The 24464-nt window shown below is 50.0% G+C and overlaps 1 protein-coding gene and 1 long non-coding RNA gene across 5 annotated transcripts in view; one reads left to right on the top strand and one right to left on the bottom strand.

Moving 5' to 3' along the window:
• Positions 1–24464, top strand: part of CFAP57 (cilia and flagella associated protein 57) — a 72967-nt gene that overhangs the window by 36598 nt on the left and 11905 nt on the right. For 3 of the 4 annotated variants that reach the window (XM_045166177.1, XM_045166176.1, XM_045166178.1), the window contains 9 exons: positions 2278–2433; positions 3540–3633; positions 4248–4438; positions 8150–8323; positions 9742–9900; positions 12524–12667; positions 19976–20092; positions 21625–21759; positions 21842–21985. In XM_045166177.1, coding sequence (XP_045022112.1) covers positions 2278–2433; positions 3540–3633; positions 4248–4438; positions 8150–8323; positions 9742–9900; positions 12524–12667; positions 19976–20092; positions 21625–21759; positions 21842–21985 — 1314 coding nt within the window. Of the gene's footprint in view, positions 1–2277; positions 2434–3539; positions 3634–4247; positions 4439–8149; positions 8324–9741; positions 9901–12523; positions 12668–19975; positions 20093–21624; positions 21760–21841; positions 21986–24464 lie in introns of those variants that run through there. The other variant, XM_045166179.1, reaches the window with a different exon arrangement.
• Positions 11788–15198, bottom strand: LOC123334140. The gene is made up of 2 exons (XR_006551949.2): positions 13997–15198; positions 11788–12541 (listed from the first exon to the last, which is right to left on the bottom strand). It is a non-coding gene; the product is annotated as an uncharacterized LOC123334140 (long non-coding RNA).

Here is a 24464-nt window from a genome sequence, read left to right as displayed (position 1 = left end):
GCAGCAGGACCGCAATGCCAGAAGGGCCCCGTAGTAGGATGACAGTCCCCTGGGGGTTCCCAGAGATCACTCTGCGAGCTCCCTGGAACTTTCTGCAGGAAAGGGAAGTGGGAGGAAAGGCTGAGGGAGAGCCTGTGACAGTTGGAGTCTAACCTCCTGCAGGCAGGCACCCGTGTCTCCTCCTCCTCCTCCTTCTCCCTTTTCTCTCTTCTTCCCAGAGGGGAGAGGAAGACACCGAGCAGGACACACCAGGCTGCACCGAAGCCTGAGGTGTCTGGGCTGCCTCCTGACTCCGCGCCCAGCTAGGCCTGACAGCGCTGCTGCCAACCGGAAGTGACCCGTGTGTGTTCCCCTTGCTTCTTGAAATTCCCTTGTTTCTCGGGCTCCATGCGCCCACACTCTTATCATTGCCTGTAAGCCACTGACTGTTCCTCCCCAGCAACCTTCCTGGCCCTTCCTTCACCCGGCCTTAAAAGTCACATTGCCCAGAATTCCCAGCTCTTTCTTTGTCTTTATACTCTTTATGACATTCTATGTAACTCTGTGATTCACCCAGCCACTTAGTCATTCATTTATTCATGCATCCAACTAGTACTTGCAGAGGGATCTGCCACGTGCCAGACACTGTGCTAGATCTGGGATTACAGAAATGAAGGACATAGACAGTCCTGGAGCTTATATCACGGGAAAAGGTGTGGGTAAAATTTTATTCATTTATTTATTTGGCCCTGCCACATGGCTTGCAGGAACTTAGTTCTCCAGCCAGCAATTGCACCCACACCCTTGGCAGTGAAAGCATGGATTCCTAGTCACTAGACAGCCAGGGGATTCCCTAGGTAAAATCTTAAAGGGAATCAAATGTGTAATGAGTGTTATGAAGGAAACGGTGCTGTGGGAGCACAGGGAAGGGACCCTGACCCAGGTAGACTGGGGTCTGAGGAAGTGAGCCTTGAACAGAGCCTCCAGGATGTGAGTGTGTGCAAATGGGTGAGGGAGGGTGCTCTGAGGAGGATGCCCCTAGCTAGTGGGGCTGGAGTGGAGGGGGTGCTGGAGAGAAAGGTTGGAGGTGAAGCAGAGAGAGGTGGTGAGGGGGCCTTTATAGCAGGTTTTAGACTTTGGAGATGGTTCCTAAGGCCCCATTGATGATCTGAGTTAGGCAGTGACTTGGTAGACTTGCATCTGGAGAGACTTCTCTGCAGCAGCCACGTGGAGGAGGACAGAGGATGAGCAAATGCTTCCAGTGCAGCGTGTCAGAACCGGGGGTTCCGGCCAATAAACATATCCCACTCATCCCCGGCAGACCCCCGGGGCCACGTGTTCATCTGATAAGTGTTTATTTGGTGCTGACTCTGTTGCTGGTCCTGTGCTGGGCTCCCAGGATCATGCAGGGAAGCAAGCCAGGCCAGGGCAACCCTCAGGGAAGGTCCGGTCAGAGGAGGTGAACTTCACCCATAGTCCTCTCACTCATCTTCACCACATCAGGTACCATTCCCTAAAACCTCCCTGAAGTCTTTCCACTCTGCTCTGCTCCCCGACCTCTGGCCAGGCCCTTACCATCCCCCAGCAGGACTGTGCAGGGCCCCTCAACCAATGCATCTGCCCTCAGTCCTTCTCTGACCCAGCCTGGGTGCACACTGCCTGGCTTTGGGCACTTCTCACAATTGGTAATGATATGTCTACCTGGCTAATTCAGTAGGCTGTAAGTTCCATGGAGGCAGGAATCCTGATTCAACAAATACTTTTCGAGTGCCTACTGTGTGTTCAGCACCATTCTAGGTACCTGAAATACATCAGTGTACAAAACCAACAAAGATCTCAGCCTTCTTGGAGATTGAATTCTAGGGTGGGGATGAAGCCAAAAGGCAATAAACAAAATAATACATAACATTTAAAAGTGCCAAGATCTAAGGGGATAATGAAAAATAGAGCAGGGTAAGAGGTGGGGAGTCAGAGTGCTGGGAATGGGAATAGCAAGGGGAAGGAAAATCAGGTCCATGTAGACCTGACTGAGCAGGTGACATTTAAGTGTATTTGCGGGAGAGATGTGAGTTATCAGCATAATGCCTGTTGCTCAGTGGAGCGCCACACTGAATAGGTGTTTTGGAGATAGAGGAAGAAGCTCATATGTCTCCAAGTGTCTGATCTGTGTCTTATGTGGAAAGATGACGCATGCTCTGAGCAGAGCTGCAGGCCCCAGAGAGCTCAAGGCCACGGGGTTTAAATAGTCCAATTCAGCCGCACTGTGAATGTTCTTGATTCTGTGTCCTCCTCTCAAAGGCTCAGGTTATGTTGGAGCTGAAGACTCGTGTGGAAGAATTAAAAATGGAGAATGAGTATCAGCTTCGACTAAAGGATATGAACTATTCTGAGAAGATTAAGGAGCTAACAGACAAGTTCCTCCAGGAAATGGAGTCCTTGAAAACAAAAAACCAGGTCTGTTGAATCAACAGCCACAAATAAGAAATTTCCTACTCACTCAAGACAACTAGCACTCGTTCAAACAATAAGACATATGATCATGTTGATAACATCAGAAATGCTTACAGCAAAGTGCTAAGTGGAAAAAGAGGAAAAAGCAAAATATAAAGAACTCTTTATGGTGAATGCTACTAATGAGGTAAAATAGATATACCTAGAACAATTTTTAAGAAAATAGATGTTATGACCATCTCTGGAAGTTGAGATTGTGGATAGTTTTAATTTAGTTCTTTAGGCTTTTCTATAATTTCCAGATTCTCCACGAGGAGAATATATTACCTTTCTGATCAAGAGAAACTTACTTAATAGCAAAATGAAAAGTAACAAGAAAAATAAAGTATGTAAAGAGAAAGCGTACAGAATATTGATCTCCAGATTGTCAGTAAGTTAAGTAAAATTAGTCTAAATGACCTCTCTGTCATTAACATTGGTCCAAGATTCTCCTGGAATGATTCCTCTGTTCCGTACAAACCTGCCTGGCCCTTCTTCCAATGCTGCCAATTTTTTGCTCAAGTGATATTTGGTTCTTTTATGTTATCCCTATGGGTCTAAAAACACCCTGGCAGTTAATTTTAGTATTTCATTCATTTAATCAACAAACATCGGTGCCCTCTGTACACAGAGTACAAAGTTAGGTCCCTCCCCTGTCTGCAAGGAGCTTTGCTGCTCCATTAAAGAAAGCACTTTCTCAGAAGCTGACACATTAACATATCCAAGGATTTCCTTTGAGAGCAATGTGCTAACAACAGAGGATTCAAATCAATCCGTACCTTTTCCACCCAAAAATCCATTTGGTGCCTGTCCGAAACTGAACTCATGATTGACAAGATCCATTTCACAGAAGGGATCTGTATAGAGATAATATAGAACTCTCAGAGCAGACTATAATACAAATAAAAATGATAGCTTGAATGTTGTTCATAGAACAAAGTAAGGGTGCAAAGTAAGGGTTTGGGAAATGTTTGTGAGTGAAGGAGGCTATTACTTACACAATCGGTGCTTCTCACAGTGGTGCTTTCAGCAGACATGTAGAAATGAAAATATTTGACTCTGTGTCTTAGGTTTTAAAAACGGAAAAAGAAAAGCAGGATGTACTCCATCGCGAACGCATGGATGACCTCCTGGACAAACAGAGCCGGGAACTGCAGGACCTAGGTGAGGCCACCCGTGGAGGGTCCTGGGCAGAGGGCCGTTGGTTGGGGGCAAAGTCCGACAGCCCTCTGGATTCAACCCCGGTCTATAAACAGCCTGCCTTTATCCCCTGGAGCTCACTGTGGTTTTTATTCCTGTGTATTTACTCATTCTTTAAACACAGGTTAAATACCTACTGCATGCCAGTAGGAGATACAAAAAAGTGTGGGTCTGGAACCTAACAGGCTGCATTGGGTTCCAGACTCACCCTGACTTGCTGGGTGCTCTAGGGAGTCACCAAACCTCCCCCAGCCTTACTTTACTCTTCCATAAGATGGGGGTACTGGCACCTGTTTTGCATACTCAGGACATTCTTCTTGGCCCTGAACCCCCAAACATCCCTCTGCACTTTCCTGGAAACCTTTCTGCCTAACATCGAAGGGAGGGAATCAGGTTGCCTTATAAGACGATAGCATGGGGGCCCTGTAAGGAAGATGGATGTGCATTTGAATCTGGCCTATCGAAGCAGAGGCTCTAGCTGGTGCTGGAAGGGAACAGAAAAGCAGCCAAGGCTCCTGAGTGTCCCCGGGGCTGGTGCTACCGTCTCTCCTGAAGTAACCTTCCTTGCTTCTCTCTAGAATGTTGCAACAACCAAAAGTTGCTTCTGGAATATGAGAAGTACCAGGAGTTGCAGCTCAAGTCCCAGAGGATGCAGGAGGAGTACGAGAAGCAGCTTCGGGATAACGATGAGACCAAGAGCCAGGCCCTGGAGGAGCTGACTGAGTTTTACGAGGCCAAACTGCAGGAGAAAACCACCCTCCTGGAAGAGGTACTCACAGGAAGCCGAGCTGTGCCTCCTGTTCACAGTGCCATCCTGCAGCCCTGGCCTGGGAACAGCCCTGAGAGCCGTGGGGAGCCCCGCTTGGCCTCCTTTTCCTTCCCCACCTTCCTTCCTGAGTGTGTTTCGTGGCCTTGTTTTGTGCTGTTTCTGTGTTTGTGTCCCTGGCAGCTAGGGGCCTCCCTGAGGGGGGAGGTGCTCAGCTTTTCAGACCGAAGTTCCTTGGCTTGACTAAGTTCATCCCCATTGTTCTCTTCTAACTCTATCTTCTCTGGGGAGAGCTTTCTAGCAGAAGCCTGTAGAACCTGGAAACGAACAAGGTACCTGAGCCACGGGGAAGGTGGTTGCCTGAAACCCTTCGTAGCTTCTAATGTCTCACAAGATGAAATCATTCCTTCACGGACTGAACAAACAGACCTGCCTTACAGGTTTACCAGCATAAGTGCTGGGTGGTCAAGCAAAGTGAATGTGGGGCCAGGTTCTCGGTTGGGTGAGAGAAGCGGTCACACAGACTAATGTTCATCAAAATGTAGACGGGACAGTGGGGGACACAGACACAGAGCACCTGCCCCCTCCACCTGCTAACCCACCACCCGCCCCCCACATCCCCTGCCACTGGCCTGCAAGGTCAGGAAAGGCTGGTAGGAGCTACAGAGATCCTGGAGGCATGGAAGCTGGAATTAACCAGGAGACAGGGAAATGCAGGAGGTTAAGAGAGAGCATCCAGGCAGAGCAAAGTCATAGAATGTTCCAGCAGATGGGGTTGCCGCAATATCTCATTTCCTGAGATGAAGAGAAAATTGAGAGAGGCCAGATGGTCTCCTTTTTGGCACAAAATTCTGGCAGATGGTGTTCTGAGAGTGACGGGGCAGGAGAGTCATGAAGGTGTGGAGTGATTTTGGTTGTTTTTGTTTTTTTTTTTTTTTTTTTGGCTGCTCTGGGTCTTCATTACGGTGCCTGGTCTTAGTTGCCTCACGGCATATGGGATCTTAGTTCCCCAACCAGGGATCGAACCCACTTTGGAAGGCCCATTCTTAACCACTGGACCACCAGGGAAGTCCCATATGGAGTGATTTTTGAAGGGAATGACCAAGAAGAGGATGGGCAGGTCTGTAGCTGAAGGCCTAGCTGCCTGAGGCTAATTCTGGCTGCAGTGACCCACCAGGCTATGTGCTTTTCCACAGCAGGGTCTGCAAGGAAATGTGTGAGCAAGGAAGGCACAGGGCAGCCCTGACCCAGAGCCAGGGCTTCACCAACTGGTGAAAATAATGGTCGGCTGGGAACCAGCCACTGGGTCCAGGCCAGAGAAAGTCAGTAAGGAACCAAGAGACAGTGGATGAATCAAGACTGGGCCAGGGAACGTGGTGAGGTTGAGAGCCAGGGTGGCATACCTGGGATCCAACAGAAAAGTCACCTGTGCTCAGGGAACAGGGCCTGTATTTTAAGACTCAGAGGTGGCACCGTTCCAGGGGGAGGGCCTGAGAGTGGATGCAGGAAGATAAGGGTCACAGCACCAGGAGACATCCTAGGGTCCTCTGTAACCACCCCGATGATGGCAGGGAAGCTGCTGAGTCGGCATCCAGAAGTCCTCGGTGAACTGGGACACTGCCCAGGTGGTGGGGGTGGACTCAGTAGGAAGTAGAGGGTGGAGGCCCTCTACTTGGCAGAGGCTGAGCTCAGAGAGCAGAGAGCCAAGAGAATTCCACCCTGACCCAAGCCCACCTGATTCCAGTTCTACAGCTGCCCTGCCTTCCTGCCCAGCCCCATTTCCAGTTGCCCCATCCAGCTTCCCACATCCAATGATGTGGAGCCTCTGGAATTCTTCTACACCAACCTCTGAGCTCCTGCTCAGGACAATGCTTCTTCACTTGGCTGCTGATGTGCACCCTCAGGGACTCAGGACAAGAGCCAACTCCTTGACAATTTTTCCCTAACCACTCACCATCCTCCTCCCCCTTTTATAGGGCTAAGCATCCCTCTGTGTTCTCAAGGCCCCAGACCCCTTTTGTTCGTGTTTCTTATACAACATCTCAGTCTGCTGGGCTCTGCTTTTAGGGTGAATGGATCCTCCCAGACTAGTGAAAGGCCAGCCTTCCTCCCCAGACCTCTCATAGTGATGACAAGGCTTTTTTTATTTTGAGTCAGCAGGATTTCAACTCAGAATTTTGCTAGAGAGATGCCTCCCAAATGTCATCTTACTAAGCTGACTGGGATTCTTCTACTTTTTAGCAACATCTCTTAGATCAAGAGCAGGGGCTTGTGGCCCCCTCTAGGTTACAGACGGAGTCCACTGGCCAGACTTCCATCCAGCAAGAGTCTGGCAAAGAGAAGCCTTTGTCAGGAGGTCATTGAGCTCAGTTTTAAAACCACCTGCCTCTCTCAATCTCCAAAACACTCAGTCAAGGGATGGTATATGCAACCTGGGAGAATGCCAGGGCCAGAATCGGAAGAAAGCCACTGATTCTGCTGAGATCTACAGTGTCCACCCCCAGGCAGCAGTGAGCAAGGAGGGGTCCTGCCCCATGCTCCACCAGGCAGAGCTTGTTCTCCCAGCATCTGAGCTCTAGGCTTTTACTCATTCAGCACCAACTCTATACCATATACTGTGCTGGGTATTCACTGCGGTAGAGAGATGTGGCCCTGCCATCATGGAGCCTCCATGTCAAACAGGCAATTATTATGTGATGGGGGATATACAGGCTTCACACAGGAAATGATACCTCAACCAAGAGCTGGAGGAAATGTCAGAGAAAGCCACGGGAAGAGGCTAGAACCAGAGGTACAGTGAATACCAAGGTCCTGTAGCTGAGGACCATGCACATTGGGGGAATTGCAGTTAGTTCACACTGGCAAGAGCTCAGGGCGGGAGTGATGGCTGAGGCTGGAGAGGTGAGCCAGGCCTGCCTCCTGAGGGTCTGTGGACCGGGTTCAAGAGTCCAGGCTCTACCCTGAGGACAAGGGTGAGGCAGAGAAGGCTCTCAAGTTAAGGGCGGCATGACCAGGTGTGTGGTTTCGAAAGCTCCCCTCGACTAGAGGATGAGATCAGACTGGAGGGAAGCATGACCAGAGGCAGGAGGCCCGCTAGGAGGCTGAGAACAGTCCAGGCAAGAGATAATGGGGGCCTGGGCAGAGGCAGAGGCATAGAGAAGTAGCTGGATTCAAGAGGTGGAAAGGGTGGTACTGATTGGATTAGGGAAGGGGGAGAAATTAAAGAGCCACTCATTCATTCGGTATTTGAGTACCTGCTGTGGGCCGGTGTGCATTGTACACTGGGAACTCATGGTGGGCATGATAGGCTAGGTTTTACCCTCAGGGAACTTAACATCTAATGGGAGAGACAATCAAGTAATTCTAGAAATAAATATAAAGTTGTAAGTATCACAAGTTTAGTGAAAGGAAGATAGAGGTGGGTGCTGATGTCAGTGTGAAGAAAGCCAGGTGGAATGGCGGGTGTTCTGATGGGACAGTGATCAAAGCGATGGAGCGTGAGGCCTGATCTGGTAGGGAGAGAGGGACAGACAGGACAGGGAGAAAGTGGAAGGGCCAAGGGACCCATGGCCTTGTTTTCCATTTCTGTGCTGACACTCGGTCTTTCATCCCTGTGATGGCCTTCGATGCTCACCTTGCCCTGGGCTCTCTGAGCTCCAAAGTGCCACCTGTCCCCACCTCCCTGGGCTCACACTCTTCTTCTCTCCACGCCAGGCACAGGAGGATGTCAGGCAGCAGCTGCGGGAGTTTGAAGAGACCAAGAAGCAGATTGAAGAAGATGAAGACCGTGAGATCCAAGACATCAAGACTAAATATGAGAAGAAGCTTCGGGATGAAAAGGAATCAAACCTGAGACTCAAAGGAGAAACAGGCATCATGAGGAAGAAGGTACCGCGCTGGTCTCTGAGAGGCGTGAGGGGCAGGCCTGGACCGCACTGCAGAGAAAGCATGGGGTGGGTGGACGGACGTGGAGTCAGCGAACAGTGGCTCTGCCCAGGGTAGGGGCCGGTGGGGAGTGGGGGGACTGGCAGAATTCCCACCTGAATGTCCTCATCTCCAGCAAGTGGGTTTGGAAAGCAACGCCGGCCAGTGTGAAGGTTCCCCCTGCACAGACAGGCAAACAGATCCTTACCACACCCTCTGATGGGGTAACCACTGGGGCTCGTCCTCCTCTCTCCTGTTTACAGGAGACAGGGAGGTTCACATGGCACTGGTGAACCCTTTGGGCTTTCCTTTATTGGCAAGTGGGATTTAGAGTTTTCAGAGTTAAACCTTAAAGTGGAAATGAGGTCTTTGGACGTGAGATAGATAAAGTCTGCTCCTGGAGGTGTCCTCAGGCTCTCAATGTAGGGAGTCAGGGGTGCTCCTGGTCACACACTGGGGGTGGGAGAAGGATTGGGAGTAGAGAGTACTTAGTTAACAAGGCGGGGGAGATGTTTGTAGTCACTGACAGCCAGGCAAGGAGGCATTCAGTTCACAGATCCTTACAGAATTGCCAATTCTCCCCCAAACATTTAGCCTTTGTTGTCGTTCAGTTGCTCAATCATGTCTGACTCTTTTCGACCCCAGGGACTGCAGCATGCCGGGCTTCCTTGCCCTTCACTATCTCCCAGAGTTTGCTCAAACTCATGTCCATTGAGTTGGTGATGCCATCCAACCATCTCATCCTCTGTCATCCCCTTCTTCTGCCCTCAGTCTTTCCCAGCATCAGGGTCTTTTCCAGTGAGTCAGCTCTTTGCATCAGGTGGCCAAAGTATTGGAGCTTCAGCTTCAGCATCAATCCTTCCAATGAATATTCAGGGTTGACTTTCTTTAGGATTGACTTCTTTGATCTCCTCACAGTCCAAGGGACTCTCAAAAGTCTTCTCCAGCACCACAGTTCGAAAGAAGCCAAATGCAAAGCCAGTTCACATTCTTTCCTATTAGAAATCACACTACTACCCAATCCAGGGGCAGTCATGCCTTCCCTTCTTGGACATGACTAAGATGGCTCATCACTTAGGTCACTCATCTGTGACCGTGATGGAGCATGGAGCCCAACCTTTCAAGGTCTGTGCAGTCATGGAAAACTCTGGATCTGCCAGGGGAACTGGTCTCTGGAGGCTCTAACGGCAGCTGGTCCTTCCTCACATAAGGGATGGGACTGGATCTTCTTGCCCAGAAGGCCACATTGCCCATTTGGCCTGGGAAATTCCTGATAGTCCCAAATTCCGATGAGGAGCTCCTAAAATCCTCAGGCAGTGAGGAGGAATGGAGGTGCGTTCACAGGCTCTGGGGTTCTCTGCTGTTGCTGTTTGTTCCCCTAGTTCAGCAGCCTGCAGAAGGAGATTGAAGAGCGAACCAACGACATTGAGCTCCTGAAGGGGGAGCAGGTGAAGCTGCAAGGGGTCATCAAGTCCCTGGAGAAGGACATCATGGGCCTCAAGAGGGAGATCCAGGAGAGAGACGAGACAATTCAAGATAAGGTAAAGGCACATCCTCTGTCCCTCCTCAACTCCAGCCCAGCTGGACCCAGGCCATGAGAACAAAGCTCTAGACAGACTCCCTGCCTTTTGACCTCAATGGGGGATGAGCTGTCAGTGAAGTGCCTACTGTGTGGGTGGCACGGGGCTAAGTACTGTCAATTCATCCCATTCAATTCCCCTCAAAACGCCAGGGACCATGAGCAACCCAGTTATATAGCTCAGGAAACTGGTTCCCAGGGTTAAGTGTCTCACCCAGGGTCGTAACAGTTTATAGGTGACAGACTTGTGGTAAGAACCTGAGTGCTGACTGCCAGGCCCCGGCTCGCCTCTGTGCCAGGCATCCCAGGGTGACCATACCATGGACTGGGGGCAGCTTGCCCAGCGCATCGCCCATGTGGTCCCCCTGATCAGAGAGGAACTCCCCTGAGGCGAGCCCTGTAACCACTGGGGACCGCAGAAAGTGAAATCACTTTTCTGGATAGCTTTCTCACAAAACAGTAAGACAGACACATCACCTGTTGTGAGGTACACCACCTCCGTATCCAACATCGCATCTCCTCCTCCTGAGCAAATCCAGGCTCCTCGCCCTCCTCTCATCCCCTCTGCCCTTGTTGCCTTAGTTGGATGCAACTCCCGGGTGGTTGAGGACCTGGGTTTCCGCCTAGTGAGCTAGGTTCCCCGGGCAGCCTTTTCCACTGGCCACATGGCAGCCTCTGGCAACTGATCCAAGCCTTGTTTTCTCACCTGTGAATGGGGCGCTCAGGGGGTCTGACAAAGACAAAATGAGACAGTGCCTGCATGTCATTTCTGCAGGTGAGCATTTGCGTTTATATCTGGGCATTTTTTTAGGTAGGAGCCAAATCTCTCTGCAGATTCTTAAAGTGGTTTTTTTATTAATTTTTATTGGTGTATAGTTGATGTACAATGTTGTGTTAGTTTCATGTGTGCAGCAAAGTGAATCAGTTATCCATATGCATGTATCCACTCTTTTTTAGATTCTTTTCACATATAGGTCATTACAGAGTATTGAGTAAAGTTCCCTGTGCCGTAAGTAGGTCCTTACTAGTTAGCTATTTTTACATAGAGTAGTGTATATATATTAACCCCAATCTACTGATTTTTTGTCCCCCCCCCACCACTACTTAAGGGGGGTTTGACAAGAAAGAGGTTAAGACCTCTAGAAAATTGCACCAGCCTAACGGGTCTAACAGCCTTCCATCCCACTTCCCATCCAGGTTCCCTGCCTCCACACTCTGTAATCATTTCAGTCTCCCACTTTAAATTCTTTCACAACTCTCAACTGCATGTGGCAAGGGTCAGCAACCTTTTTTTCTGTGAAGGGCAAGGTAGTAAATATTTTTGTCTTTGCTGGCAGTGTGGTCTCTCTGCCACAGTTGCTCAGTTCCGCTCCAGTAGCATAAAATCAGTCATAGACAAGACATCAATGAATGGGCTTGGCTATGTTCCAATAAAACTTTATGAAAATAGGCAGAAGGTCAGATTTGACCTGAGGGCTATAGCTAACCAGCTCCAGGCCTCCTGGATAAATTCTCAACTATTTAGACCCTTGCCTTCCTCCCCGCTTCCCCTCCAGCCCCATTTCTCACTGCCTCCATCTACCACCACCCTAATTCATGTAAGTTCTTCCCAGCACCCTCAGTACACACCATGCCTTCTGTGTGCCAGCCTCTTCTACGACACCTGTCACAGTGTAGCTTTACACTTGTTGGCATATCTGCTCTCCCAGCTAGTATGTTTCCTATTAAGGGTAGGGACTGTGCATATTTCTATTTGGAATTTGTAACCTTGGCGAAAGATCTCTGTTTAGCAATAACAGATAGATCTACACTCCAGTTGTCATTGCCTTGCAACACATTGCCCCAAGACTTAGTGGTGAAAAACAACCGTTTTATTATGCTTGCAGCTTGTGTAGGTCTAGAGTCTGGACAGGGTACAATGGGATGGCTTGTCCTTGTCCTTGATGTCTGGGTCCTAGTGGGCCCTCAGTTGGGTGACTCCAGCAGCGATGGGCTTGAAGACCAACAGCCAATGTGGCTTCTTTAGCCCCCTATCCAGCCCCTTGGCCAGCATGACTGGAATGCTGGGCTTAGCTGGAACTGTTGACAGAGCAGCTCTCCAGCCTACAGGTCTCAGAGTGGTGGGACTTTTGACATAACAGGTAGCCTCCCCCAGAGCACGTGTTCCAAGAGAACCAGGTGGAAGCCACTCGGTCTTTTCCGAGATAGCCTGGGAAGCCACACGGCATCACTTGAGCTGCGTTCTTTGGGTTACAAGGAGACCATAAATCCAGGCAGACGCAAAGGGAAGGGATTAGACCCTGCCTCCTGATGGAGAAGCGTAAGGTCATATTGTAAAAGAACGCTTAGGATGAGAGGTGCTGTCCAGGTGAGCTTTCTTCCACGCAGTCGACCACAACCTGTCTGGATGGGTGAGTGAATGACTGAAGTCTGGCACAGAAGCTGGGGAGTCAGTGGTGCCCCTGGTGGGGGAGCCCCCGTTTGTGTCCCCTCAGGAGGTCACAGGATTTGTGTTCTGTGCCTAAAGGGATTCCATACCAGTGCCTCCGGATAGCTGTTTCATGCCTCCCTGCTCTCACCCACAGGAGAAGCGAATCTATGATCTGAAAAAGAAAAATCAGGAACTAGAGAAATTCAAGTTTGTGCTCGACTACAAGATAAAGGAGCTGAAGAAGCAAATAGAACCTCGAGAGAATGAGATCAAGGTGATGAAGGAACAGATTCAAGAGGTGAGAGGCCATCTGGACACCCTGGCCTTTGTCCCGACCATTCCTGGCTGGGGTTGGTGTTGCGAAGGTGAAAGCAAGCTCTCCTCACAGCCTCTCTCTGCTCCCAAGGTCCACACCAGCCTCCACTCCGCACAGGAAGTCAAAGGGAAGGCCTGAGGAGGGGTCCAGTGGTGCAGAAGCAAAATGCTTTGAGATTTGGCTTCACCGGGCCCTTGGGTGGGATTTAACCCTGCTCCTTCCCCTACTCCCTTCTGTGCCCATGTTCTGAGCCCTCAAAGGGAAACCGCAGCCTTTGAGGCTTCAGCCACCAGGGGGCGGTGTCTACTCAGCGACCAGCTTGTCCACCAGAAAGTACATCCCTCTGGATTCAACATTTTTTTCTTGGACTAAACATGTTGGTGGGGGCCCTACGTGAGGCGGCGGTGTTTGGACTTCATCTGATAAGGAGCAGGAAATCCTCAGAGTCTCTTGAGCAAGAGAATGGCAAAATGAAGTGTGTGTTCTGGGAAACAAACAGGATGAAGGCAGAGAAAAGAGAGGGCTTCTAAGAGTCCAGTGGGGTACAAGTGTTCCCCTTCAGCCTCTCTGCCTTTCCTTATGGCAGTGTTTACCCAGAAGCCTGCCCATGCTGGGCAGAGAGCAGCTGCCTGGGGTCCATGGCTGATCTGAAACTGAACTCCTAACATCCCCCTAGGAGAAGGTGATGGCACCCCACTCCAGTACTTTTGCCTGGAAAATCCCATGGATGGAGGAGCCTGGTGGGCTGCAGTCCATGGGGTCGCGAAAGGTCGGACACGACTGAGCGACTTCACTTTCACTTCCCACTTTCATGCACTGGAGAAGGAAATGGCAACCCACTCCAGTGTTCTTGCCTGGAGAATCCCAGGGGCGGGGGAGCCTGGTGAGCTGCCGTCTATGGGGTCGCACAGAGTCGGACACGACTGAAGCGACTTAGCAGCAGCAGCAACACCCCCTAGTCCAGTTCCCCCATTTCTCAGTCAGTGGCACCAAGACCCACACCAAGGTGCTTAAGGTAGAACTCTGGGCACTTTCTAAGGTCTTCCCTTGTTAACCCCTGTATCCAAATCACTGATGCCTGTCTGACTGATCTCCAAATGATATTTCAGATCCAACCCTCCTTGCCCTCTGCTGCCACCCACCACTCCAGTCCACACCTCCCTCCTCTCTCTTCCGGACTTGACCCCAGCCTCCAGTCTGGTCCCTGCATCGACACCACAGCAAACTCCCAGTGGTATCCCATCCCACCTAGAATAAAATTCAGACTCTGCTGAGGCCCCTGAGGCCCGGCGTGATCCCCTCTCTACCTACCCCTCCAGCCGTATCTCCAGGCTCCTTCTCCAGCTCCAGCCTGCAGGCTTTCTGGCGGTTCCGCGGACGAGCCACGCTTTCCCCATCCAGGACCTTTGCAGATCTGTTCCCCCTGCCCGGAAGGCTCTCAGGATGACCACCTAACTGGCCGCTTTGAGTTGTTCACATCTCGGCTCCTGTGTCACCTCCTCAAGGAGGCCTTCCCTGACCATCCTATCCAAAACAGCCTCCTGCTCCCCCTCCATCTTCTCTAACTGTGCTGAGCAAAGCTAAATGTAAAAGGTATAGGATGTACTGACAGCCCCATTAGGACTGGCTCCACAATAGCTGTGGTGGAGAAAAGCAAAGCCTCTTCTCCAGGAGGCCCAAAAAAGAGGCCACATGGTGTGATAGGTCCAGGGCTGATGCATCCAGAGAGGACTTGTCCTTGTGACGATGACTTTCTCCCTGGCCTCCGGGATAAGGAAGAGTGTTCCCAGCTGGCCACAGAGCAGCTTCCTGGTGCCCTCCTGCCGTTCTTGAATGACCTCAGGCCCCAAGAATGGCAGCCTGAGCAGATAAGACAGAGCAGGGGCCCCACCTGCCTGGAAGGTCAATGTGCCGCAGGCCCCAGACCATCACTGCCTCCCTTCTCCCCCCACTTCATCTGACATTTGTTAAGTGCATTTCAGGTTGGGTCAGTTGTCTTCCACTGCCACACACCTGAAAGATTATTCACTTTCCCTTCAGTACCTGGACCAACCATGACTTTGATCCTCAGCAGGGAATATGCCCCCCTCACTTTGGGAATGAGTCAAACAGGACCCCTTCAGCCCCACCACAGGTGCCAGTCTCCGCCAGGGCTAATATCTGGGCCCAGTTCCTTCCCCAGGGGCCCATGACCCAGGGGCTTCCATCCGGGGGTCAGACACCTCTGGCCCACCTGCTGCAGCCCTGCCTGGAAGTTCCTTTCCCTGCAAGAAGGAAGCTGCAAGTCCTTGGTGCCTTTGTAGAGCTGAGATCTGTGCGTGGAAGGAGAATACTACCCCCCCCCTCCACCCCAAATGCTTTTCCAGCTTCTCTTTGATGAGTCATGACTATCTCCTTCCTAGGGCAGGAGTTTCCAGAACCTTATTTTCCTTCATATATTTGTTTCTTCATCTAGTGCAGGGTTTTTTCTTCTCGGCACTAATTACACTCTGGGGTGGATAAGTCTTTGTTGGGGGGGAAGGGGGCTATCCTGTGCTCGTAGGATATTTAGCAGCTAGATACCAGTAGCAGCCCGCACCCCTCCCCCCAAGATGTGACACCAAAAATGTCTCTAGATGTTTTGCCACATGTCCCCTGAGGAGGCAAGCTGCCTCTCCCCAGCGCCCCACCCCATTGAGAATCTCTGAACTGGATGAGTAACACATGACAAGGAGATGGAATTTCCCCACCAGGAACAGGATGCTTGCTCCGCTATACCAGCTAGTCTCCTGGCTGTCCAGCCAGTGACTCAAATTTAACATATTTCACAATTTTTCTGTGCACTATGTTTTTTTTTTTCTCAGCGTGGTTTGAGGCTTTGCTCATATCACTTCCTTTCTAACCTAATCTGCCATTGCTGACTTTAAGATTGTAGAGAAAGAGGCACAGCCAGCTACAGGCACTCAGATAGACCTTGGAGAAGCCCCTTTCTCTCTCTCTTTTTAAAAAGTATTATTTATTTATCTATGTCGGGTCTCAGGTGCAGGGTGTAGGCTCAGTAGTTATGGCATACGGGCTTAGTTGCCCCGAGGCATGTGGGATCTTAGTTCCTTGACTAGGGATTGAACTCAAGTCCCTTGCATGGCAGGGCAGATTCTTAACCACTGGCCCACCAGGGAAGCATCCCCTTTCACTCCCGCAGCGGCCATCTCCTTGGTCTGGGACAGCAGCCTCTCACCTGGGCCACAGTGGCGGCCTCCTGACTGGCTGCCTGGTTCCAGTCTTGCTCTCACCATCAAACCTTCTAAGGTGCACATCAGGTCATGCCACACCTTGGGTGAGACCTGTCAGCGGCTCCCTGAACTCTCAGGATAAAGGCCACGCTTCTGACCAGTTTAAACTTCTAGCCAGGATAGAGTCTGAGCTTCTCGCCATTCGAGCCTGAGCCCTAGAGCCCTGGATGACCCAGCTCAGCTGACCTGTCCAGCCCCCTCTCCCCCTTCCTCACATGCAACCCCTCCAAGGTCCAAGGGTGGCTGAACCACTCGCAGCCTGCAGAGATGGACCAGACTCCCATGCTCTGGTCCTTTCTGTGCACGGCTGTTCTCCCTGCCTGACATTCTCCTTCCCAACTTGCCCTCTAAACCCTATTCCTCCTACAAAGCCCGACTGAGCATCCCTTCCCTGGGGGCCACCCCCACTCTCCACTGTGCACACACAGGGCTCTTTCTATCCTGACTGCAGACAATGTTTATCCTGCTCCACCTGAACTTCTCATTGACTTCCCACTAATCCCCCTAGACCCAGGGCTTCTGGAAGACAGAAACTGCCTCTCAATTAGGTCCGTATCCCCTATGCCTTTGACAGCCGGCCAGTCCTTTCTAACAGATACATTCTTTGGTTAGCTGTGCAAATAACCACACTTTCTGTGTGTCCTCCATGAGGCAGCTCCACAGAGCTCTGCAAACATTGAATGTTTATCTTATCATTCTTCTTCCAGAGGCAGGTTGTTTCAGGCCCCCCTCCCTTCCCCCTCTTTCGCTCCCCCTTGCCCTTCTACATCTGCGATGCATTCATTCATTCACATGAATATTTACCAAGTACCACCTTTATGCCTGGCATTGGGTCAAAGGGCTCCTCTGTCCATACAAAATGCTTCCAGTAATTAGGCTGACATTCTTCTAAACGTTGCCCCTCCCTGTCCAGGATGTGGCTCCTTAGGGCTTGCTGGTACTCTAGAACATGACTAGGGAGCCTTGAAATCTGACCAAAGGGCCTGGGTTAGAGGAAAGGGGCTACTCCATTCAGTCATGAAAAAACCCTGTAAACTCCCCCAACCTCCCCCCCTCCAAAAATAATAGTCAGCAAACCTCTCTAATAACAGGAATGCTGCTGCTGCTGTTAAGTAGCTTCAGTCGTGCCCAGCTCTGTGCGACCCTATGGACAGCAGCCCTCCAGGCTCCTCTGTCCACAGAATTCTCCAGGCAAGAATACTGGAGTGGGTTGCCATTTCCTTCTCTGACAGGAATGCTGGTGTCCACCAGATTTGGCCTGTCAATCAGACTGCACTCCATTGCTTTTGGCAGGAATTAAATCCGTGAAGCGCTCACCTACAGCTGGTCTCCTAATTAGAAGGTCTGATCGTCACTCACAGGTCTTTGGTTAATAGCAACGCAACAGTGAATAGTCTTTCAGAAGCATGCGGATAGCTTCTTTTTCTTTTGAAAATAAGACACTCTTGAGTTGTACTTTTCAAGAACTTTTCAACAGAATGATGAGGGAAAGGTGCCTTCTCAGCCTCCTCTTTCCTATTTGATGCTTTAGACTGGGGACACCTTCCTGCTGGTCCCGTCAAAACTTTCTGCCTTACAGTCGACCCTGCTGACTTGTGGCCCCAAAGAGTCAAGATTCACTCACACGACTTCACAGAGTAGACAAGGAAGGGGCTTGTCTGCAGAACCTTGCCTCAGGCTCCAGGTTCCAGTAGTCAGGAGTCATCAATTTATAAGGAACTCAAGAAAAGAAGGTTGAAGGAACAGAGAAACTAAGGGGAAAAAAATTCATAGCCTGGCTATAGAAACACATGATCTGGGCTACCATATCAGCCAAGGGGGTTGGGGGCTTCGAGGATGGCCAGGAATAAAAGGAAAGGTTCGTTCCAAAGGGGGAACTAGAAGGGAGGTGCCCTGGTAGTAGGGGAAATACTCCCACTGAAAGACTTCAGTTCTCAAATATAATTTTCATTCCCTTACTTTCTTGGTGGAGGCACCATTGGTTTGTAACGTCATGTAGGTTTCATGTTACCACACTGTATCTCTACCTCTGCGTGCACTACAGCATGTAGACTTGGTTTCCACTCATCAGCACACAGCTGCTCCCCTTTATTCATGTTGCCCTCCCCTGTCCTTCCCCCTCTGGTAACCACGCCTCTGCTTTCTGTATCCTGTGCTTGGTTTGTCCATTTACTTTGTTTTTTGCTTTTTTTCAGTTGAAGAATAGTTAATTTACAATGTTCTATTAGTTACAAGTGTATACTTTAAGTCATTCAGTGATATATGTATGTGTGTGTGTGTGTGTGTGTGTGTGTGTGTACACACACACACATGCATGGGTTTCCCTGGTAGCTCAGCTGGTAAAGAATCTACCTGCAATGCAGGAAACCCTGGTTCAATTCCTGTGTCAGGAAAATCCTCTGGAGAAGGGATAGGCTACCCACTCCAGTATTCTTGGGCTTCCCTGGTGGCTCAGATGGTAAAGAATCTGCCTGCCATGTGGAAGACCTGGGTTCGATCCCTGGGTTGGGAAGATCCTCTGGAGAAGGGATAGGCTACCCACTCCAGTATTCTTGCCTGGAAAATCCCATGGACAGTGAAGCCTGGTGGGCTACAGTCCATAGCATCATAAAGAATTGGACACGACTGAGCACAGCACAGTATAAGATACTGAGTATAATTGCCTGTGCTACACAATACGTACTTGTTTACATATTTTATATATAGTGGTGTTTATGTGTTAAGCCCAAACTCCTAATTTATCCCTCCCCCCAACCCTTAATATCCCCTCTGGTAACCATAAGTTTTTTATGTCTGTGAGTCTATTTCTGTTTTATAAGTAAGTTCATTTGTATCATTCTTTTTAGATCCCACATATAAGCAATATCATACGGTATTTGTGTTTGACTTACTTCACTTAACATGATAATCTCTATGTCCATCCATGTTGCTACAAATGACATTACTTCATTCTTTTTTATGGCTAATATTCCATTATATATATGTACCACATCTTCTTTATCCATTCATCTGTCAATAGACATTTAAGTTGCGTCCATGTCTTTTATATTCCAAAGCTGAGTGAAATCATACAGTATTTGTCTTCCTCTGTCAGACTTGTTTCACTTAGCATAATACCCTAAAGGTCCATCCATGTTATTGCAAATGGCAAATTTTCATTCTTTTTATGGCTGAATAGTATTCCATTGTATATGTGTGTGTGTGTGTATATATATATATATATATATATAATGTATATATCTTCTTTATCCATTCATCTGTTGATGAACACTTAGATTGCTTCCATATCTTGGCTATTATAAATAATGCTACAGTAAACATAGGGATGCATATCTTTTCTAATTACTGTTTTGGTATTTTTTGGATGAGTACACAGAAGTAGGATAGCTCGGCCCTCTGTTAATACTTCTATTCTTAATTTTTTGAGGGATCTCCATACCGTGTTGCATAGCGGCTACACCAATTTACATTCCAATGAATACTGCGCAAGAAGTTCCTTTTCTCCACATCTTTGTTAATCCTTATAGTTTCTTGCCTTTTTGATAATAGGCATTCTAACAGGCATGAGGTGATATCTCATTGTGGTTTTGATTTGCATTTCCCTAACAATTAGTGATCAGTCCTGGGTGTTCTTTGGAAGGACTGATGCTAAAGCTGAAACTCCAATACTTTGGCCACTTCATGCGAAGATTTGGCTCATTGGAAAAGACTCTGATGCTGGAAGGGACTGGGGGCAGGAGGAGAAGGGGACGACAGAGGATGAGATGGCTGGATGGCATCACTGACTCGATGGACAAGAGTTCGGGTGCACTCCGGGAGTTGGTGGTGGACAGGGAGGCCTGGCATGCTGCAGTTCATGGGGTCACAAAGAGTTGGACACGACTGAGCGACTGAACTGAACTGAATTGAACTGAACAATTAGTGGTGTTGAACATCTTTTCCCATGCTCATTGGCCATCTGTATGTCTTCTGTGGCTTACTTTCTTATTCTTGACTCTTTCCCCACTGCTGTCTATAGATGGAAGCTGAACTGGAGCGTTTCCATAAACAGAACACACAACTAGAGCTGAACATCACAGAACTGTGGCAGAAATTAAGAGCCACTGATCAGGAGATGCGCAGAGAGAGACAGAAGGTATGAGGATTTTCAGAGTCTGGCAGCTCTTGGATGCAAGAGCTGGCACCTGTCTGCAATGGGCAGCTGGCTTCCAAGAGACAGAGCCAGCCCATCGCTAAGATACATTCCCATTTTAACTCGCATTCTTTACTTGCTCACAACCCTGGCCTATTTGAGGCTCATGTAAATTTATGTGACTGAATCCATCTGAGACTATAAAATGACTTTGGGTAGAGCAATCAAGGAGGTGGAAGGCAGGGTTATAAGGACGCTTACAACACTGGCTTGTGCATCCTGGGAAGGAGCATGTTCAGAGAGGTCCTCTGTAGTAGGTTTTTAAAGGCTTAACTACCAAAACAGTGTGAGCTCAAGGGACCTCAGAGATCACCTGTTCTGGTCTCTCTGTAATAAACAAGGAAAGCAAGGTCAGAGAGATTATGAGATTAGAAACTTCACCCAGAACTCATAGCTATTTAGCACATAGAGGCCAGTGCTGGAAACCCAGTCTTCCGGTCCTAGGCCAGGACTTGGCTGCACCCCCACCCCCTGGTGGTTCAGACAGTAAAGCGTCTGCTTACAATGAGGGAGACCTGGGTTCAATCCCTGGGTCGGGAAGATCTCCTGGAGAAGTAAATGGCAACCCACTCCAGTATTCTTGCCTGGAAAATCCCATGGACGGTGGAACCTGGTAGGCTACAGTCCATAGGGTCACAAAGAGTCGGACCTAACTGAGCGACTTCACTTTCACTTCACTTTCACCCCCTGGCATAGAGCACCTCATAGTGTTGGTAGAATCAGATTGAACTTTTCCATCTCCCGCATCAAGCCTTGACTCTGGACTTGATAATACTAGAAGCTGCAGAGCTATCAACGTGAACTGACACAGATCCTGCCCTTTCCAAACTGAAGAGGTTAACAGGTGATTTATGATGTGTGCATAATAATTAACAGTGCAAGGTAGAAAATCATGGAGCATGATTAAATGGGCTGTAGGAGCAAAGAGAGAGAAGAGGCTCTCTAGGTCATGGGTAGGGGAAGACGGGTACCTGAGACAGTATGGTGGAAGAGCCCAAATTTACAGATGAACCATTCTGCCCAATTTTGTCATTCTCTTCCCTACCCACTCATTCATAGCAATCCTTAGGAAGGAGAAGCACTGGATGAGCTAACTAGGGGGCAGGGAAGCCCTGGCCTGGGATCCGCATGAGGGAATCAGTGCTCTCCATCCTGGCTCTGAAAGGAGTAGGTGACCAGTGGTACCTCCTTTAGTCTTTTAAGGCCTGTGGTCCTGGAAGAAATCCAGAGCCAATAAAGAAATCCATGTGTGCAGCCTCTTAAAGACACGAAACTATTCAGGCCAGGGGCATGGGAGTTCAGTGCCTCCCCGAGGGCTCGTGTGCCCCTCCTGATCTCTGGGCCCCATGTGGCCCCTGGCAGTCAGTGATGAGTCCCAGATGAGCTGTTTCTTGTCCCTTTAAGCAGCCACGAGGCTGCAGCCCCTGTCGCTGGAGAGTCCCTGCAGGGCCAGAAGTAAATGCCTCTGCTCGCAGGAGCGGGACTTGGAGGCGCTGGTCAAACGGTTCAAGACGGACCTCCACAACTGCGTGGCCTACATCCAGGAACCGCGGCAGCTGAAGGAGAAGGTCCGCGCTCTCTTTGAGAAGTACGTGCAGCGGGCAGATATGGTGAGCTCTGCCTCCCACCCCCGCCCTCCCCTGTCCTCTGGGCTCTCCCCTCCCTCGTAGCTAACCCCTTCTGCCCTGTCAGGTGGAGATCGCAGGGCTGAACTCAGACCTGCAGCAGGAGTACACCCGTCAGCGGGAACACCTAGAGAGGAACCTGGCCACTCTCAAGAAGAAGGTGGTCAAGGAGAGTGAGCTGCACCGCACAGATTACGTCCGCATCATGCAGGTACCCACACGCGCCCTCGGATACCAAGCCATCAGAGATGAGAAAGTCTGCCAAGGGCCCCTCCGAGACCACTGTCCTCAGGGCTCCCCCAGTGTCCTAGGGAGCCACTAGCTTTCTCCAAATTTCCTTCTTTGACTCATCTCCTCGGACCTCCCAGAGCTCATCCTGGCAGTGACCATGGCCCAGAACCCTACCCAAGGAGGCTTTCTCAGCATTTCCATGCCTACTCCTGCACTTCCAAGGCCCATTCGTTTCTGCCTCGTCTCTCTTCACCAGGCACCTGTTTCTTTTTTCAACCCCCTCATCTTCATGCAGAGCACTCCTGCACCCTGCCTCAGGCCTCTCCTTGACCCCGTTTCCTCTGGACCTGCATTCACATGACTTTAGCTCTCCAAGTCACTCCCTTCCATCTCCTCTTTTCTGTTTCCAACTCTTGTTTCACCTTACTTTGTCTTGCTGTTTTTAGTCTGCTACCTGTATCATATGGTCCCTGCTGGCCAAGTCCTCTCCTGGGAGCATGGCCAAGTCTTTTGTCCTCTCCCGGGAGCATGCCTGTTGCCTCCCACCTCCTCTGGCTTTTCTGATGCCTCAGGTCCCAACTCTTCTCTTGGGTCCAGAGCCAACTACACCAACCCTAAGGGTTGTCCTCCCCCTGATTTAATGAGGCCTCCCAGGACCGTTCCTCTGGCTATTCAGAGAGCCTAACCCCATTACTACCACTTCCATTCAAGTACACTATCAGGACTGCCAGGCAGGATTCTGCTGCCAGTTTCTATCTGGGTATCAGTATCATCTGAGGCAGTTAACGTGAATTAATAGTAAGAGAAAACATCAGAATTACATTTATAAGGCACATATCTTTTAACATTTGTATTTCCTTAATGCTATAATTTAAATACCAGAATGGGAATGAACTACAGTTGGACTATAACAAATCAGTTCCGAACACAGCTGGGAAGAGCACGGTGCCGTCTAGGCCAGACCCAGGCATGGTGGGCCTCATGCCACCTTCCAACCAGCCCCTGCCCACGGCCCAGCTCCTGAGTCCTGAAAGCAGCCAGAGGCCCAGAGATGGAAGCGGATCCAACAGATGGGACTCTTCGCAGCAGCTGATACACTAGGGGTAGGAGCCATTGCTAGGGGTCTTGAGTGTTCCCCAGCGTGGAGAGCCCCCGTGGATGCTGCAGTGCAGCATGCAGGGCAGGGGGACAGGGCGACTACAGGAGAGCTTGTCAGCTAGTGACACTGCTGGACTCTCATCTGTGATTTACCACCAGAGCACAGGCCTAAGGGGTCCTCCAGGGGCTGTGTTCCTCTCTCTGTGCCAACCAGGCCCCCAAAGCAAGTATCAATCCCAGGAGAAGAAGGAAAAGGAAAGAGGGTGGAGACTACAGGATAGATAAGAGTAAGAGTATCAGCAGGAGGTTGCTCAGGGCTGGCAGAAGGTCCCCCTTTGGCTCCCCCATCCCCCAGGGACTGCCTTCCCACTCCTGCTGAGCCAGGGTGAGAGTCAGGGGAGCAGAAGCAGAGTTGACCCAAGCAGGGGACTCCGACAGCAGGCAGAAGAAGCCGTCAACAAGGAGCTCCTTGGAGAGTGTTTGCTGCAGCGGCATCGTAAACCTGCGTGTTGCAGAGCCCTGCAGATGCATAGAAGTGCTGCAGACAACCACAGGGGGCAAGAGAGGGGTTAGGATACAAGGCTCTGGGGCCCCACCATCCCCTCAACCAGGAAGACTCCTTGCTTATTTCAGTGGGCTCTGTGTAGGATTTTGTTTGGAGGACATAAAAGAAACTTTGAAAACCTCTATTCTAGATGATAAAAATTGTTTCCTTCTTTGATCTTAAGGGCCAGGCAAGGTGTTGGGGCGGCGAAGCATAGCCTTGTCTGAGTTCAGAGCCGGTTTATCCTCCTGCTAGCCACTCTTGCTGGCAGGTTCGGGGGAGGGGAGACAACTTCAAATTCTCCAGGAACCACCTTTCTATCTGTACAAAGAGGAGAAGATGCCAACCTCAGCCAGTGACTGCGAGGATTGAATGAGCTAACTAATGTAAAGCATCAGGCACTAGCCCTGTACAGAACAGGGGTTCTAAAAAGGCAGTTTTCCTTCCCTTCTCCTGAGCAAAAGACTTACTCAAAAACCAAGGCAAAATCCAGCAGGAGAGCCTAGGAGTCCATCACAGCATGGACTGGGGGTACCTGTGAGCTGGGGGCATGGAGATAGGATGATGCAGCCAATTCCAGACCTCCCAGCTGGTGGCCTGGGGCACCCGCTGCCTTAATACATGTTTGTAAGGAACTGCGTCTACAGGAACCAAGGCCCTGACACTGAAGTCTCAAAGGGCCGAGGAAGGCTGGGGCAGACATGGCATCTGAGAGAAACTTGTTAGAAGACATGGAGAATGAAGTCACTGTTTCATCTGTATGTTCAGACAGGAGCACTTGTCACTTATTCTCATGCATGCTTACAGATATGAAAAT

Source organism: Bubalus bubalis, chromosome 6 (assembly GCF_019923935.1).
Source record: "Bubalus bubalis isolate 160015118507 breed Murrah chromosome 6, NDDB_SH_1, whole genome shotgun sequence".
Classification (NCBI taxonomy): Eukaryota; Metazoa; Chordata; class Mammalia; order Artiodactyla; family Bovidae; genus Bubalus; species Bubalus bubalis.
This window is presented reverse-complemented; position numbering and strand designations above follow the sequence as displayed.